The sequence below is a fragment of the Sus scrofa genome, chromosome 9, assembly GCF_000003025.6.
Source record: "Sus scrofa isolate TJ Tabasco breed Duroc chromosome 9, Sscrofa11.1, whole genome shotgun sequence".
NCBI classification, from domain to species: Eukaryota; Metazoa; Chordata; class Mammalia; order Artiodactyla; family Suidae; genus Sus; species Sus scrofa.
In genome coordinates, this window is record NC_010451.4 from 35,436,900 (window position 1) to 35,455,989 (window position 19,090).

The following is a 19,090-nucleotide window of genomic DNA, read 5'->3' on the forward strand; positions in this document are numbered from 1 at the left end:
TATTTCACCTTTCTCTAATGCTTTTTTCCAACAACACCAGCATAATAATTCATTGGCCTCCTGTAACAATATATACACAACTTTCTCAGAACAGCACTATCAATTCTAGCATCAACAATACGATTAATGAAGACAGTGTAAGTTGTTTTTTGCAATTATTTTTGTCTTTAGGAGATATACCACTCGAGAGGATAAGTCAGAATTATCTGCTTTAAAATAAATTAAGATAATGAAACTCTGAGTAGCTAAGGAAGTTTATTGCTCCTTCCTCCTCACCCTAATTTTCTGTCCCTGGAGGAAATACTCCTTCATTTGGATAAATGCTAGTGTACATGTCTCTACCTTCCTTTCCCTCACATAATATATCCTTGAGATCACTCCATGGTGGTAGAGGCAATTCTCTTCCATTGAACAGCACTCCAAGTTTAGATATACCACTGCTTATAACATAGTATCATCTCAAAGAACACGAGTTATTTTCGGTTTTGTTATGATAAACAGTAATACATAGCTTATACATTCAACTTTTACAATTACGTTAGTGTATATTTAGGATAGAAATCTAAAAGTATGATTTAAAGTAAATTCTACCATTGATAGCTTTATTCACACATCATTTTTTTTTAACCTAGACTATATCTTCAGCTTCCAAATTTCTTTCCCCGCCTCCAGTCTCATATAATATTTACTACACACATCAAGCTTTTGGCCCTAAGATGCTAATCTGATCATTTTACCCCTTTGCTGACAGCCTTTCATGATTTTTCTATTTCTATGAGATGCAAACAAGACTGCTGAGTCAATTAATAATTATCCTTTGCTTTGCTTTCCAACCTCACTTGCAGTATTTCTTCCAGTACAACCTTAAGTCCAGTTACACCAAACTTTTAGCAGTATGTAGAAAGGCATATGCCTGATCATGTCTTGATCCATAAAACATATCCATAAAAATTCAGTTCAAACTCTTTCTTTGTGAGTTCTTCTTGGATTCCCTCAAAATTGGAATGAGACTTCCTATTTTGCCCATGCCTCCCTCTCTTGGAAACCTGATCATACTTTTGGCAACTCTTTATTAATAAGAATTGCCTATGATGTGCCAGAACTGTGCTGAAAGTTTACATATATTCTATCAGAATAGAAAAGTTAAGTAATATATCCAAAGTAATGTGGCCAAGAAGCTAGGGGCCTAAATATGAACCTATTTATTTTACTATAAAAGCCTGAGGTCTTTGAAGCAGACAAACCGTTCTGCGTTTCTAAATATTGTGGATTCCTCCAGTATACTTTTTAGCTTCCAGACCCCTTATTGCCCTTGAAACTCGTTAACTCAGCAGATTTTGATGAGGACAGCATGATCTCTGAAATCAGACAGACCTGAGTTTTATCCCTAGCTCTTGGTTTTAGCAGTTACTAAGGATATAAACTTGCAGAAGAATTGTAAACTTTAGATGAGCTTCCTAATCAATTTAATGACACAAATTTTTCTGCAGATCAAATGATATATGTAAGGCCTTAGTACAACAGTGAGAGTTCAAAAATATTAGGAATCTTCCAGTAATAGCCAGGATTTTGTTTTGTTCACCTTTATATCTCAAGCACTCGGACAGTAAACACACATCATAGGTGCCATATATATATTTATATATATATATAAATATATATATATATTTGAATGTGAATAACTTGATGAAAGGCCTATTTCCCAACAAACTTGCCTTTCTTCTATGTTTCTTTTCTTATTGAAGATATCACCAACTTGCTGAATACTGCAGCTTCTTTTTAGAATATTCAGGTTCAAACTTGAGGTTACTTTCAATATTAACTCCTAAATATGCACCATGCTCCCATGACTCGCCACCCAGTGATGAGTGTGCCCTATCAGTTTTATATCAGCAATAGCTCTCTGATTTCCCTTGTCTTGTTTCTTTTCTACTGTCCTACTCCACATCTTTGTCCCATCTCACTTGATTTTCTGAAAGGGCAATCTACAGACTTATAAACCAGTCCCAGCTCCTGCCTTTCTTGATTTACATCACCAAACAACCTCACTATCACCAATGTTTCCTTTCTAAAAGTGGAATACCTAATTATAGTATTACTCTATCAAAAAAATACACACACACATATATTTATACACACTGATACATACATACCAGGCACCTCCTCACAGAATGTTTCAATATCCCAAACAATTCATTAAATATGCTCCATTAATGTCCCAGCGTGACTTTCTGTTCTTATCATCCTCTACATTTCCAAGTTTGTACCCTCAAACAGCGTCAGGTCCTTAGACATCATTTTTCTACTTAGAAAGCTATATTTGTCTCTCTATCTCTATCTCTTCTCATTGAAAATTCTCTGCAAAACCTTCCCTGATACACTCCATGTACTCTTTCTCCTCTGCTCCTTGACAATGATTCAGCGACACTATATGATCACATTCTGCCACACCATGTGAGCATTTTGACTAGGAGCTGTGGCATGTTCATCTGTGGATTCTCCAGAGTACCAGGGCCCTTCCCATAGCAGGACTGCCCAAATACTAGCTGAATTGACTTCAGAGAGTTGGGCAACTATAAGAATTTTACAAGTCTTCTGATAGGATATCTTCATTTAATATGTTACTACATTGAAAAATCAGAAAACTGTGGAATATTTACTTAGAAGAACACAAAAGCAATAAAATAAAACATAGTTGTCTTTGGTTTTCTCAGCTAGTTATAATCCTTCGAATTTTTCATAGTGATATAGCCAGATCTTTTACCTTTGCCTTTACAAATGCTCAAGTAATTGTTTTCTACATGTAAATTCATATTTGGGATAATAGGCGATATATTGCAAGTCAGATTTATAAAATGGTTTGGAGGACCAGAAACTCAAGATTGAAAGTGCAGGTGTTAGCTGTACCATTACTAGGCATATTTTAATTCTTCACTGCTTTGTCTTCAGCATTATCAATTATCGCTTCTGTTATTTACAAATGCACAACTTCTGGCACAGCCTCCACTTGCCTTCCTTCCTAGCTAACTCCAAAACTCTTTCCATTTGGATGCATCTTAAAGACAGGCATGACATGCAGATATATCTATAAGTATACCCATATGGATATAGATATGGATAGAGAGATACATAAGAGGTATTCTACAGAGAAAGATAATTTAGATTCATAAAAGTAAACTGGATAGTTTAACTGGAAAATGGAAGTTCAAAAACAGATGACTGTTTTGGAAAAATATAGTTTTGTGATCTGTGATCATATTAGCCATGGTGTCATTATGAAGGTTAGATTAAAAAATCAAAAAACAAAAAATTTGTCCCGCATCTATATTGATGGTAGCATTACTTCCTATGAAAGCTCAAATCTTTTCATTTTTGAGAAGAATAAAAGTTAATAACTGCCTCTATGCATTAGGGAGAACTTCAATAATTGCCCAACTTGGTAATGCATTTAATGATTTGGTGGGTTTTGAAATTTTAATTTAAGTTAAATTCATCTTGAATTTTATGTGGTCTATTTTATTGCCTTCTTATCAGAAAAACAGAAAAATCTTATTTCCACCTTGGTTTTTACATTGACAGAAAAGACAAAAAGGAAAACATTTTTAATCCCACTTGACTTGGAACACTAAAGCTTTAAAAACTAAAATGACAAATGTATGATTTGTGACATTCAATTATTCACAATTAAGTTTCTTGTCATAACACTCAGTAACAGAAAAGTGGATAAGTAACAACAACAACAAGCTGTGATTTTAAAAACAAAATTCAGAACTTAGAAAAGCACTCTGAAGAAAAGCGCTCTGAAGTTTTAGCAGGGACTAGTAAATGTCATCCTCAAACTCCAAATAGTGGTGATTGGTGATATGTAACAAAAGGAGACTTGAAGGAGTAAAGGGAGTACACATGTCAGAAAAAGCCTTTACCAGGTAGGGCCCCTGTAACAACTTCACTTTGATCAGTTCTTTCACTTCTTTTCCCAAAGGTTACATCAGATAAACATACATACTTGCAATATTCTTTTGTAAAATGTAATGGAAAACAGTACTTTAGGTGTAGAAGACACTAATATATTAAATGAAGGTAACATACCAGAAGATTTCTAAAATTTCTTATAGTTAACCTTCAAGGATAATCTCTCCCTCTAACAATTCCTCAGAAGCTTGGCTTTAACTGATTTAACCCAACTTTCTGGGCTCTAAAATAATAGGATCCAACCAATGGCACCCAAAGGAATGTAAGGATTTAAAACACTTTCTCTCACAGTTTAATGGAATGAGGGGATTGGACCTACTGTCTAGATCAGGAGATCTCAAACCATACAGAGGAAATCAGAAAGCTGTCATTCATTGCTACTGCAGCCAGTCTCTCAGAGTGTGGTACAGACTCCAAGCCAAGTGAAATCAAGTCTTAAAGGTGACCACTGGAAAGGCAGTGACACTTTAGCTCTAAAATTTCTAGGAAAGTTAATTTTTCCTCTACCCACTCAAACAACTATTGACATAACCAGTGCAGTGCTTAGGTATTTCTGCAGTGACAAGGAGTAGAATGAGTATTCTGGAGCCCCAGTTAAGAAAAGACTTGCATGAAAAAAAAAAAAAAAATTTTTTTTTCTAGTAGGCACAAATACTCACGTGTGCCCACTACCCCAAGCACTGTCTTTCACATCCTCCATCAGCCTCTGAACTTTGTCCCTTCTATCCCTGGAATGAGCCCAGCACAGAGGATAAGTGTTACCTGAAAGGCGACTGCAAGAAAGGACTCCTCAATCACTTTTCCTGTTATACAGGTCAAGCAGTTCTTATTCCTCGTCCCATGCCTTTCAAAGAACAAACATAGAAGCCCCTTTTCAGTTTTCATTTCTCAGTCTTTTTCCCACCCTGTTCACTCATCTACTTTGTTATTTGAATTAACGTTTTCTTCCTTGCTTGCTTTCCTAGAATGTTTCAACTTCTGTAGGTCTCTTCTCCAGCCTTACCTCCACCAGTTCTTTCCTCCTTGGTCCTAGCCTCTTAGACCTGCCTGCGGCTGCCCTTTGCGCCTTTTCTCATTCCTGAGCCCATTCACCTCATCCATTCCCGTCTCAGGCTCTCCAGATTCTCGGGGCGGTTTGCTGGTGAGAAATCTTTGCTGCAGCGAGGACCGGAGTCCCCCGCGCGCAGCCCAGTGGCAGGAGAGGGCGAGGCTGAGAGAAAGGCAGGGCTGTAGCAGAGGGAAACAGCCTGCCCTCCCGAGAGCCTGCAAGAATGCGGCAGGGGGCCGGGGACATGGGGAAATACTAACTCCCCCAGGCCCTGACCCGGGCTTGAGGAAACGACCCGCGGCTGAATTTCTCGCCAAGTGCAGCGGCAAAGCAGAACCGCCTGGAAAGCAAAGAGAAGGACGCTGGGGGTGCCCATCCCCAGAGCAGGACCCTCGGCGGACGCGGGAAGAGAGGCGGGAGTCTGTGAGTGGTGAAGAGGAAAAACCTGTGTCCAGAATTGGCTCAGGAGCGTCGGAGAGACTGAGGCGCTCGGGTGAGCACCCAAGGGGTGAAGCCTGCCGTGCGGTGGGCGAGGGGCGTGCGGAAGGAGTGCCGCGCGCTCGGGTGAGGGACGCAGTGGGGGGCGGGGGGGGACCGCTAGGTTCCGGGCTAGCGCAGGCTTAGGGGTGGCGGCGGGCGGGAGCGGCGGAGCGCTGGCGGCGGCCTCGGCGCCAGTGTTTGTGTGTATGTGAGAAAGCGAGGGCAGAGCGCGAGTGCGAGTGAGGCACAGATAGAGCGCATGTCTCATCCCTGCGAGCAGCCACTAGCCGCTCCACCACCATCTTTTGCATGTGCAACATTTGCAGCCGGACAGAAAAACCTCTCCCAGGGCTATGGAGACTGCGGAAAAAATCTGGCAGCTCGGGATGGATTGCTAAAGGGACATAGTCATAATCCTAAACCACCCAAATCTCTCTCCTTTTTTTTTTTTTTTCTTTTTTGGTTGTTTTTAATTTTAGCGCCATAGTCTTCAATGTCTCTCTGAACAGCATTTAGGAAGAGTGCGAGAGAAAGAGAGAGCGCGCGCCAGGGAGAGGAGAAAAGAAGATGAGGATTATTTGCAGACAGATTGTCTTGTTATTTTCTGGATTTTGGGGACTCGCCATGGGAGCCTTTCCGAGCAGCGTGCAAATAGGTAAGCAATGTTCGGGTGGGGTATGTATGTGGGTGGCGGTAGCAGATATCCTAAAGTGAGTTAAATGAGTTGCTGATAGGCAATTTAGGAGAACCTTCTGCGGCTTTCCCCTCTGCTTCTCTCTTCCTTTCTCCCCTTTATGAAAAGACTGCTTCTTTGGTGCAGGTTCAGTTGGAACAGCACATAGCTGCCCACCCATTCGTCCTCAGTCCATACTCCACTAATTTCCACCTTTGGCTCACGTCGCTTAAGTAGCACTGGAATAAGTTTGGGGAGGGGGGGAAACACCTCTATGAGGTTTGACTGCATTTTATCTCATTTTTTTTTCTTAGAGCTTGCAAGGATATCGAGTTTGTTAAACAAACCAAAAAACAAAACAACACCACACACACACACACACACACACACACACACACTTCCCGTGCTCTACACCGCAGCTTTCTTGCTGTTTTAGAAGGATACTGAGCAAAAAAGCATTTACACCGGAACCCCCTTTGCCTTTGATTGCTACCAATTAACCAATTCCAAAGTTAGATTCTTTTCCCGGAACCTTTTTTTCTTTTGTTTTTCTCTTTAATATTTATGCTCTTAATCTTCCCTCTCAACTCTGTATCCACCCTAGGTTCTTCTTGCATTCTCTCCTGTCTTTTAATGGGACGCAGCTATTGAATTTCTTCCAGCTAAGCCCAGCCTCAGACTGCATCATTTCTCGTGGACAGTGCACAAAACGTTTCTAATTAGGCTGAGTCCAAGAGCTGCATAAAACCAAAGTTCAGGTCTCCTTTCCGATTTCCCTGTAACCTGCACGTCACCACATCCCTTCATTTCTGTATTTTAATGTAAATTCTCATTATCCATCTATGAAATGCCCCGAGCTGGCTGATGTAGCAGTGTGCTGGGAATCATGGGGAGGACAAGAGAGAGAAAGGAAAACACACTAAATGGTCTGTCTCAGAGGTCACTGTGATCATGACACATTGGGACAGGAAAAAGCTGAGCAGTCCTAAAGACTGAAATACTGAGCATATACCTTAGGGACAAAGGTCAGTCTCCCAAGACGTGGTAGTGGGGATAGCTCCTCAATTGTACATGCTGGTGAATAGCAAGTGGATTTGACAGTGTTTAGGGTGGGTATAGTAACACTTACAAGAGGAAACATTGAATGTGCCTTTCCTACTGTTTTCAATAGGTGGTCTCTTCATCCGAAACACAGATCAGGAATACACTGCTTTTCGATTAGCAATTTTTCTTCATAACACCAGCCCCAATGCGTCAGAAGCTCCTTTTAATTTGGTACCTCATGTGGACAACATAGAGACAGCCAACAGTTTTGCTGTGACAAATGCTTGTAAGTAAAATAAGTTGTGGATAAATGAGAAGAAAGTTAAAATGGGCCAATATAGTCCCTTTCCTCTGTATTATTATTATTATTTTAGAAAGACATTCAAAATCTCCACAGTTGGCTGGTTGCAGAGCAAATCAGAGTTTAAAAAAAGATTGAGTCTCAAGGATATTTAGCTGGTGTTTCTTGCTCTTCCTTCCTCTCGCCCTCCTTCCTTCCTTCCTTCCTTCTTTTTTCTTTTGTTGAAATTAATTGAAGTTCCTTTCTCTTTTAACATTTCAGTATTATTCCTATAACCTGAATGTCAAGTTAGTGAAAACTGTAGTCCAATCTAGTTTTTGATTTGTATTCTTTTGGGTTTTATTTGGTTTTCACTAAGTGTATGTCTTGCTTTTAAAGAAGGCACATGCTCTCTTTCACTGGTAAAGGCCATGGAAGGTTTGCTAACAGTGAGAAAGAGAGGGGAGCGGTGGTGTGGAGGATATATATTCAAGTCGGTTGGTTGACGCTGCAGATGATCTGGTGATGTCACTTGAGGCTGCCCTGCTCTTATATTCTGGGTTGTAAATGTCTCTTGCTATCAGGTAATGCATATATCCTGTGGATATAACTCCACGAATCCTTACCTTGGTGGCAAATCATGTGAGTCTCCAATCCACCTGAATTCTCAAACCAACCCAGCTGGATCTATTTTCCCTACACAATAAGGTTGAGAATGGATGATCTCACCTAATGCTATAATTAACAGTTCTCCAGAGCTCCCCAGCCAAAATACTATAGAACTAGAACAATATAAAATATAATCAACTGTGTATTAATTTAAAAATCACTAAAATAGTTCATTCAATAGAGCAGTTAGATTCATTTTCACTCTTGAGGGAAATGTTTCAAATATCTTTTTTATGCGCTATTTTACTACTGCTTAAAATTTATGTTAAGATAATGGTTATAGATTATGTAAGACATTTAAGAATAGTTTCTTTGTAAAATTTTGCACAGCAGTAATAAAATGTTCCATCTGTGCTATATAATATTTTTATTATATCAAGTAGAGTATATTTTAATTTTGAAAGTCCTCTTTGAGTACAAGAAAGTGTGTACTGAACAAACAAGTGAAATTGAAAACAGTTTCTATATGTTAGGAGGATATCTATTTCATTAATTATTTTAATTCCTGTATATTTACCATTAGTTCATATAGCAAATAATATGATCATTTTTTCTTAATTTTTAGAATCTAATTATTTATTTTAGAACTTGATTTCATAAGGAGGTTAAAACACTTGACATTTTTAAAAAAAACTGTCACAATTGTATTAATTGGCAGAATGCTTTAGTTACTATGAGCACTAATTAAAAGAATCTTGTATTTAATAATAAAATCAATATTGATTATAATGATATTTATATCAGGACAGAGTTATTTTTAAGCAGAAATGCACATAAATCAGAGTTAGCTTGTGGGTAGTCATTTTAGAAAATGTCTCAAGTTATTAATTTCTGTTCCAAGTTTTGGAAGAGATGTCAACATTTCACATAGTTCTAGGTATAAAATATTCTGCTTAGTATATTGCATATTATCAGTTTATTTAAATATTTTTCTCATATCTCTCTTGAGATTCTGTCAAGAAAAATGTCTCTAAATTTAAAAATAATTTATGATTGAAATATATCTGAAGGTACTTTGTCTACAGTAAATTACTATTTAAATATTTATTTTTATTATTAAATTTCTAAGGACTTTCCTAAAGTGGGGCTGTATTAATTTTTACAAATTAAGCTCTTAAGTATTCTAAAGTTTGTGTTATGACTTCTAGCTATATAAGCTACAAAGTGCTTCCTCCATATGATTTGTTAATCTCATTCAAGATAATTTTAATATTATTTATGTAATAAAATGTTATATAAAATAAAGTGTTACTGGTAAAGAACCCGTAAACGTGAGAAATTGATGAGAAGCGTACACAGAAGGAAAACATAGAAAAAGGTATACAATATAGGTAATGTGCTATTCTTTAACATGTTAGAATTGAGAAAATTTAAGGCCAAGTAAAGCAAGTCTGCTTATTCTGATTCTAAGCGTAACACAATGTTTAATGATAACATGTTTTCTGTAATCACATGTAATTGATTTTGTGTACATGTTTAAACTATTTTAAAAAGCATAATTTGTACATGAGGAAAAACATTTTATAGTAAAGAAAAAAAATTTTTTTGACAAATGGGTATGCTAAATGTCTTCAAGGCAAATCTAAGCAGAATTTGGGGGAAAAAAAAATCAATGATCAGAGAGTATGGATCAGGTGATTGGTGTTTGTTAAGTGGACTGACCAAGAGCATGGATACGTGTGATTTTCCAGTCTAATTAAAGGTGAAACCTAAGCAATAAGTATGAGGCAACCTCATATATCAAGCTCTATGCCTTTGGGTATGAAAGGATAAAAATAGTATTCTGGCGAATTAACATGGAATTTATTCCCCACAGTGATACAAACTGGATCTTTAAATTTTTTCATGTTGGATTAAATATAAAGGTATAGTATGTGTCCTGTCAGGTTTATTTATTTTTACGTTTTAGAATTATTTTTATTGAAGTATGGTTGATTTACAATGTGCTAATTTTTGCAGCGATTCAGTTATACTTACATACATCCTTTTTCATTATGGTTTATTAGAGGACATTGAATACATTCACTGTACTATACAGTAGGACCTTGTTTATCCCCTCTGTGTAGAGTAGCTTACATCTGCTAACCTTAGCCTCCCACTCCATCCCTCTCCCAACCCCCTCCTGCTAGGTTTATTTTTAAGTATGATTTTCCTGCAGTGGATCCTTGTAAAACTGCAGGATTAAGAGTCTTTGTGAATAAGGGCCACTAAACAGGATATGTTTATTTTATAGAATGTATACTTAAAGACAAAAAAGGCAGATTAAGGAATAAAAAGTATTGTTGGTTATCTATTGGACAGATGTAAATTAATGTTGGTCCTACTGCCTTAAAATTAATTTGGCACTCTAAAAATACTCTGGGCAATCTAAACATTCATTGTGTAGATTTTACCTACTGCGTAAGGATAAATCCAATTAAATTAAATTTTGCTTTTGGCATAAATCCCAAATTGCTAAGTGGGGGTGGGGATAATTTTGGTTTCTGTTTTATTTTTTTACAGTATTTGTGTAAGATTAGATAAAAATATTTTTCTCTTTTTAAACTATTCACATTGTTGAAAGATCACACTTTGCTAAGTGTAAAACTGAAATTATAAGAAATACAGATAATATAAAATTGACATATTTCAATAGCAAAGTATATGTATAACAAATAGACCAAGGAGTCAAATTTCAAAACGTAAAATTAAGTGTATATATTTCTTTGTTGTAATCTGTTCAAAGTATGGGGTGTGGCAAAATAGACATTTAAAAAATAAATTCAATGTGGATGATGTTCTTTAAGAAAATATACAGTTGACCCAAAATAGCTACTCTTACAAACAAACTTGCTAGTTAAATTGGTTATGTTCTTTGAAAACATTTAAGACAACCTGAAAGCTGGCAGTGTTCTTATGCTTTTCCAATAAGTAATTAACAAAGATATTTTGGGTTGGAGGATGATGTATGTTAAATTTGACTAGAAATAATAACCAAAATACTATCGTATTCTACCACCAATTTTCTAAAAGATAAAAATAGAGATGTTGCAATGATTAATTTAGTGCAGTTAAGTTAGAAATCCAATAAAAGAATCAGTCCTTTAATAAAGCAGTCCCTTTACAGTCTAATCCACAGATGTTCAGTTTCTGCAATGATTCTTTTAAATTTTGGATGGGCAGTAGGAAAACACATAATGAAATAGATCAAGTACTCAGGTATTGTTACTTTGGTGAAATAATAAGAAAATTTTGTGGAACATTACCAACTTTTTTAACTTGGACAGGAAAGATCAATTGGTTAATATTTTTGGTTTTTTTGTTTTTTAATGTGTTTATCTTACTCTTCTGTCTAAAATCTCCTTTTCAGTGGTTTGAAACAGAATGTATTGGAAAGGTGTAAAACAATAAAAATTAGAATGGATATTATACCCTAGAAATGATGAAAAAAGTTGTTCTTTTTTAAATATTCTGTTTGTGATGGGCTTAGCTATCAACTATAAATATTCAAGTTGAGTGCTACTTGTAAAAGTGGATTGGTATGTAAAATATACCCTTTTAGTTAATCTAAATATGTTGAAAATGTAACACTATATCCAGTAGGCTATATAGGCTTTTTCGCTTATATAGTAGATATTTAATCCAAAATTGTTGAATTTAACAGTACTAAATAGTACAAACTTTTAGCTCTCTTTCAACAACATGTAAATATTGCACATTTTCCTTTTCAGGGACATGAAGTCCTAAAAAGATATTCTAGGAGTTTATATTGGACAGATATAATAATCTTAAAAAATGCTAAAAATAAAATTCTGGTGGTTTGACCTGCAAAGTTGTTAATGGAAATATGTTGGAATTAAATACTATTTGACTTTTATTTTTAGGAAAATGAGTGATGTGACTCTATTGTGACCATGATTAGGTTTCCTTATTTTGCATTGATAGCAAGATTCCGTGTTGATTTGAAATAATTCTTCAGTTCTATAAAATTCTTTCTCTCTTTTTCTTAATTTTCCATCATGAGATTGATGACAAAGATGAGTCATATTCCTGTGGTTTGCCCCTTTCTTAAAACTTGCACAGTTTGGATTGATGTATTTCAGAATTGTCACAGGATTGAAATTTCATAAAACCATTTGAAAAACTCCCTAATTTTTTTCTTTTGTAGTCTTCCAAGTGTTATTACCAAAGAGGAACATTTTACCTTCTGGTATTGGGAAATATGCATACATCTTATTTACAGAATTTGGTTATAGTTCAGGAATTTAAAATGAAAAATAAATACCATATACCTTACATTTCATTGCAACATAGAGTTTTAAAATTGCTTTTATATGCATGATTTTATTTGACCTTAAACTAGTCTTAGAGTGAGACTGAGAAGATAGTCATTATTTTGCAGTTTTGCCAGCTTTGGCTCAAAGAAGTCGCTTGACTTGCCAAAGACCATGTAGCTAATAAGCTGCAGGGCCAGGGGTTGAACCAGAACTTCTAAATCCTCCCCTAATCAGGATACCATAGGGTGGTAATAGGATACCATATGGTGTGAAAAATACATCTATATTGAGATTACTTGTATTAAGAAAGAAAAAAGAATTGTCATTTTTTTTCTAATATCAACGTTTTGAAGAAAATAGGGCAAGACATTTCTGGGCAGCTTATTCATTAATCAGATGACATTGAGTGATATAGCAAAGACTGAAGTCATATTGTATAATTAATGTGTCCATTCCTTCACTAGATTAGATAATAAATGTACCTATTTATTCATTCAACATATTTATCAAGGGCAACTGTATTTAAGACACTATACTAGAAATGAGGATACAAAAATTTACGTTAGTTGTTGCCCTTAAGGGGGGCTATTAATCCAGTGAAAAAGATATACAAGCCAATACAGTAAGAAAAGTATTATGGCAAAGAAACAGAGTGCTATGATGGATTAACACAGTAATGAACAAACATTAAGCTTGGCATGGTGTCCTAGGGGAGCTAGCACTTGATCTGGCCCATGACTCTAGTTGAGTTATTTGAATAATAGAGAGGAAGGAAGGCGCTTTTAGCCAAAGGAGCCTCGAATGACAAGGCACCAAGGTGTGATTGGACCAGGTGTGACTGACCTGCTGAACATGGTTTAGTCTGGCTTTAGTACTGAATATGAGGGGAATGAGAGGTGTGGTGAGGGGTGAAGCTTTGTAGATCCACAGAGGATCTTATAGCTGTTTTAAGGAGACTCTTTTGAATAAAAAGGGGGACCCATCAGTAATTTAAAAATAACAGTAACATGATCAGATTTATATTTTACAAAGAACAGGATTATTTCAAGAAGGAGAATGTATTGAAAGGGGACAAAAAGGGAAGAAAAAAAATCAGTTGAGTCTTAAAGTAATACAATTTAGGATGATGAGTGCTTGAATAAGAGTAGAAACACCAAGGAGAGAGAAAAGTATATAGATCCAAGAATACAGGACTGTTGACAGACCTTAGTGATGAACTGGATGTCTTTGTGGGAGAGTGGAAAGAAACTCTGATAAGAATTAAAGATGATATCTTCAGTTTCTGGTCTGGACAAATGATTAGATAGTGGTACACACAGAGGAAGGAGCAGATTTGAATGGGAAATGTTAATTTAGTGTGGATATACTGATTTTGAGGATTTTAAGAGACATCCAAGTGCAGGAAAAAGTTGGACATGTTTATCAGGAGCTCTTGGGCTCCATCTAAACTGAAGAGAGACATTTGATAATGGCTGAAGCCATGGACGTGGGTGAAATCATCCAGAGACAGCAAAAGCAATGAAGAGTCTACTGAGGACAAAATCCCAGGAAATAGCAATACTTGAGAGACAGGAAGAGGAAAGGAACCTGAAGGAAATAGGTCAGAGAGTTCAGAGGAAAATGAGGCAATTTCACGGGAGCCAAGAGGTGGGAAGAATTTCAAGTATAGTGATCAACCTTGTCAACAGCTATAGAATTTAAATAATAAGTTGCAAGAATAATTGATCTTTAACATCAGTCTTTCCTTCTCTTTTCTTTAGAGTGATCTTTTGTATTTTGACCAGAAGAAATAGCCTTTATTAATTGCACATGGATTCTGTTAATACATATGCTTGTGTATCTTGGCTAGAATACTATTATCTTTTATTTAGAAGTAGGGAGAGTCTTTTTTGGACTTTTGAACCAGATGGGTTTGAATTTGCAAGCTGATAGTGGGTAAGTCACTTAACACTTCTGAGCCTCAGTTTCTTTATCTATTAACATAAAAATTAGGAATTTTATGAATATTAGAAAAAAGTGGAAAATATTCAGCATATAATTATAACTCAAATTTAGTTGTATTACATTTTATGTATCCTATAGAACTTTTATTTCTGAACCAAAAATGTTAACATTTTAAGAGTTTGTTTATATTTTGAAAAAGCAATTTATCTTTTAAATAAATACATTTAGTTGATATTTCATAGGAAATTTTTGACCTCTTACTAAGTTGTTAATCAAGCCACAATGAGAACTCCTAATTTTAATTTATAAAAGTCTAAATGCATATTCATGAAAACTAGTTCTGAGTCCTAGGAGAGGGGAACTCTGTCTGGGATCTCTGGACCATTTGGGGAGAGAATTGGTCCATGGATGGTTTAAAGAGATTGATAAATTCTTCTAGTTCTATGCAAAATCATGTGTTCTTGAGCACAGTGTGTGTGTGTGTGTGTGTGTGTGTGTGTGTGTGTGTGTGTGTGTGTGTGTGTTTATGGAAAGACAGTCTAAACTTTTGAACAGCTTCTCAGTGAATTCCAGTCACACACACAAAAAAAGGCATACAGCCCTAGTGCAGCCATAAAGGAGAAACACATAAGTCAGATAAACAGCACTTCAATTCCCTGTGTTCTTCATTTCAGAAGCCAGTTGGATTTTATCCTTGAAGCTAACCAGGAATTTCTCCATAAACTCTATCTCTAGTAGCTTCTTCCTTTACATAGGAAATAACCAGTGTGTCCTAGCTAGAAAACAATGTTTGGCTGGGTCCACTGCCTCCCAAATTATCATCATATTATTTTTATTCCTTCTCTTCCTATTTGAAGTTCTGCACTTGCCACATTAGCTCTTTCTGCTTTTATCACGATTTAGCTTGTCCCTTAACCATCACCACTCCTGCAACAGTGTTCTTGATGGTCATCAGGAACTTAAGAGTAAATCCCATTGTTCCTTACGTCCTCATTGTCTCTTAATAGTTTGCAGGATTTGACATGGCTGATAACTCCTTGTTCCTTGAAACTCATGTCTTCTCTGATAATAATAATAATAGCCACTAAAACAGGGTGCTGATTATGTGCCAAGGGTCTGTGTTAGTTATATCAATTCTTACAAAACTCGAAGAAGCAGGTGTCATTATTATTATCATTTTATATGTGGAGAAACTGAATATTTATAGTAAGAAAATTTCCCTAACCAGTAAGTACCCAGGGCATCCAATCCTAAAGTCACTTTTGCCTGCCATGCACACTGTAGTATCTTGGTTAGTACAGTATTCACAGCTAGCCATCACTCTGTGCGACAGAAGCTAGATAACTCTTAATTTAAGTAGAAGGATATATTTCTCAAGGTTACTTTTTTACTTTAACAATTTTCATTTAACCCAGTGCATATGCGTAGCATTTTACATTGGACAGGGGTTTTTCTATGTGATTTGTAATGCAACATAGAAATTCGAGAGTTCTAAATGATGATGCTCTCATTACTTTATATTGCCAAATTCATGTTGTAAATACCACTGGTGTAAAAATGACTAAATGAGTCTTTATATGTTACACAAACAGTGTTGAATACTTTACTTTTTATAGAAATGTTATTTGATTTCAGAATAACTACAGCTATTTGAAACATACTTTCCTGAATGCTTTACTTTGAGATTTGCTTAGCTGTCAGGCATTTTCTTTCAGATTTTCCTTTACATGTTTTTAGATTCCAATAAACACAGTGAAGACTGTCTTAAAGAACAACTTCCTGAGTCAGAATTGCTGCAGTTTTCATAGCATCGTTGTTTGCCTCCAACTTAATAAAACTGCTAGTGTCATAAATAACAAGTTCAATGTTATCTCAGAAATAAAAGGCAAAAAAATTGGCATTTAATACTTTCTTTTAGGAGCACTACATTTCTCCAGATAGAGCAAAAATTACACCATATAATATAATCATGTCTGCTTACTTTTGCTGCTTATATGCTTATTATAAATAAGCAGTTTTTCATCAATAACTTTAAATGTATTAGGCCCTGTGTTCTTTCCATTTTTCATATTTTTATGCTTATTAAAGCTGACATGTACTTATAAAAATCTCAAATAATTTAGAAATATTAAAAATCCAAAATATTTTGCAATCTCACCACTTAGATATAATCACAGATTACCTAAGATACTAATTTAAGATACTAATATATATCTAAATAAAGGTTTTTAATAAAAATGATATTACTCTATACTTGTATTTTATTAATGATTTCTTTCATTTATTATAAAAAAGTTTTCTGTCAGGATGTAAGAGCTATCTGATTTTCTTTACTGCCACATAATGTCCTTCTGCAAAGTTACGGTGATAAAGGTACTCAGTACCCCCTGAATCAACAGTGAGTTATTTCCACATTTTTGGTATTACAAACAGAATAGCAATAGAGCTATTTGAGTACCTATGTGAATGTTCCTGTGGGTTAATTCCTGGAAATGAAATTACTACATCAAATAATATGGACTTTTGCTTTTAGTACATATGGTAAATATCTTCTCCTCAAAAGTGATAGATTATTTATATTTACAGTCACCAAAATGTAATTGTTTTTCTATGACCTACTAACACTATTATCAGTCTCTTGAATCTTCACTTCGACGTAACATGACATTGTCATGTAATTGCTTCTTTAATTTGTATATTTTTGATCAATAATGAGGCTGAGAATATCTTTCTGTATTTATAAGACCAAGTTTCTGTGTGAACTATTGTTCTTTGCCAATGTTTTCTTCTTTATTTGAAAGAATGTTTTACATACTGTAGAAATTAGCCCTTTGTCATGTATGTTGTAAATTATTTTCTAATGTGCCTTTGGCTTCCAGCTTCCCTTATGATGTCTGTTACCATACAGACATTTTAAGTTTTTATGTAGTCAAAACTGTGAGTCATTTTTCTTTATGGCTTCTGGGTTTCAAGCTCTGCTTATAAAGGTATTCCTATCTTTAAAACTATAAATATTATCCTATGTTTTAAAACTATAAATATTATCCTATGTTTTTCTAGTATCTTTTTTTTTTTTTTGCCTTTTTTTTAAGAGAAATGCGGCATGTGGAAGTTCCCAGGTCAAATCAGAGCTTCAGGCAGTGGCCTACCCCACAGCCACAAAGCAGGATCGGAGCCACGTTGGCGATCTACACCAGAACTCAGGGCAATGCCACCTATTTAACCCACTGAGCGAGGCCAGGGATCGAACCCGTATCTTCATGGTTACTAGTTGGCTTCGTTACCACTGAGCCACAATGGGAACTCCTCTAGTATATCTTCATGGTTTAAAATTTTTAATTTTAACACTAACTCTTTTGGAATTTCTTTTCTTATGTGTGTTAGGAATTGATCTTTTTTTTTTCTGCACTACTTATTTGAATTAGTTGTTCTTTTACAACTGGTACATTTGTGCAAATCTCATATGATTGTGACAGAATTTGAGCTTGAGCAGAGGTTCCGCATTTTATCTCTTCCCAAGCTTTCCTATTTGCCATTCTTCAATTGCCTTTTCTGACAGTCCCTAGTGGTCATATTACTAGTTTTGATATTTTTAAAATCTCCTTTCTCACCCCTTCTATAACTTCCTCAGGTTTTTTTGTTTTTTTTTTTTTTTTTTTTTTTTCCTGTCTCTTACATTCTAAGTCCTCTTGCTTCTATCTCCAAAGTACATTACAAATATTTCCACTTTTCTCCATTTCTATCCTGCCATTCTAGTCAAGGTCAATGAAAGTTTTCTAATAATTTCATAATAAATCTTCTACACTTTACCTCTCCCCATCCACTTTATATACTGGAGCCTGCAGTTCCTTTCAGAATTGAAATCAGACTGTGTATTCATTACTTAAAACCCTTCATTGGCTTTTCATTGCCTTAGAGTAAAACTGAAACTCTTCAGCATGCTCTGATTCTATGCATGATCTGACCTTGCCTGTCTCTTTGCCTTCTTCATCATGCTGGATTTACTCAGTCTTCTTTTTGCTTCCTAAACATGCTTTAACCACTTCTTTCTTTTCTCTATGCCTTTGTACTTTCCATCCCCCCCTCCCCTTTTTTGGAATCCCCCAAACCAGTATTTGCTTGACCAGCTTTTTCTGAATCTTCAGGACTCAAGTCAAAGTCATCACTTAAGCGAAACCTTCCTTGTCAACCTCTCCCACTCCCAAACTGCAGTTACTCTATATTGTATTACCAACCCTATGATAATCTTGGCTTTTATCACATTGTGTAATTATATTTTTCTTTATTTACTTATTTATTTATATTTCCCACTAGAGTACAGACTCCTGGAACCAAAAGTTTTATCTGCCTTATTAAACATATATCCTCATAGCTTCGTGGAATACCTGGTACAAAGCAAGAATCACTAAATATCTTTGAATATATGAATGAACAATATATGATGAGTTTTCTCTTCACTCATCTTTGGGGCATCCTTAGGATAGCTAAGATTTTTCATGTGAATCAATTCTTTTGATTTTCTTTGAGAAAATCAAGCAGAGTATATAAAGATAAAATGAAGTAGTAGATCCAAAGTAAATGTCATGTGTTTTCTTAAGCATATTTTTTTCTCAGTTGATTCCATTGGATTCAGCTCATGGAATGCGCTAAGGAGGAAAGTAAGTCCCATAGGGAAAAAAAGTGGAGCTGTTAATGCAAATTGATGTACATTGTGCTGGCCAGAT

The 19,090-nt window shown here is 35.6% G+C and overlaps 1 protein-coding gene and 1 long non-coding RNA gene across 15 annotated transcripts in view; one reads left to right on the plus strand and one right to left on the minus strand.

Moving 5' to 3' along the window:
- Nucleotides 1-5,100, minus strand: part of LOC110255428 — a 30,882-nt gene extending 25,782 nt beyond the window's left edge. The window contains exons 1-2 of the long non-coding RNA XR_002335617.1: nt 4,976-5,100; nt 4,735-4,816 (exon numbers count right to left, since the gene is read on the minus strand). This is a non-coding gene — a long non-coding RNA (uncharacterized LOC110255428). The remainder of the gene's footprint in view (nt 1-4,734; nt 4,817-4,975) is intronic.
- GRIA4 (glutamate ionotropic receptor AMPA type subunit 4) overlaps nt 5,161-19,090 on the plus strand; it is a 361,930-nt gene continuing 348,000 nt past the window's right edge. For 4 of the 14 annotated variants that reach the window (XR_002335616.1, XM_013979338.2, XM_013979339.2 and 1 more), the window contains exons 1-2: nt 5,665-6,155; nt 7,345-7,503. Coding sequence is in view for 13 of the 14 variants with exons in the window: in XM_013979338.2 (XP_013834792.1) it covers nt 6,068-6,155; nt 7,345-7,503 (247 nt within the window). In the remaining variant the exon portion in view is untranslated. Of the gene's footprint in view, nt 5,514-5,594; nt 6,156-7,344; nt 7,504-19,090 lie in introns of those variants that run through there. The other 10 variants (XM_013979333.2, XM_013979334.2, XM_021062720.1 and 7 more) reach the window with 5 other exon arrangements.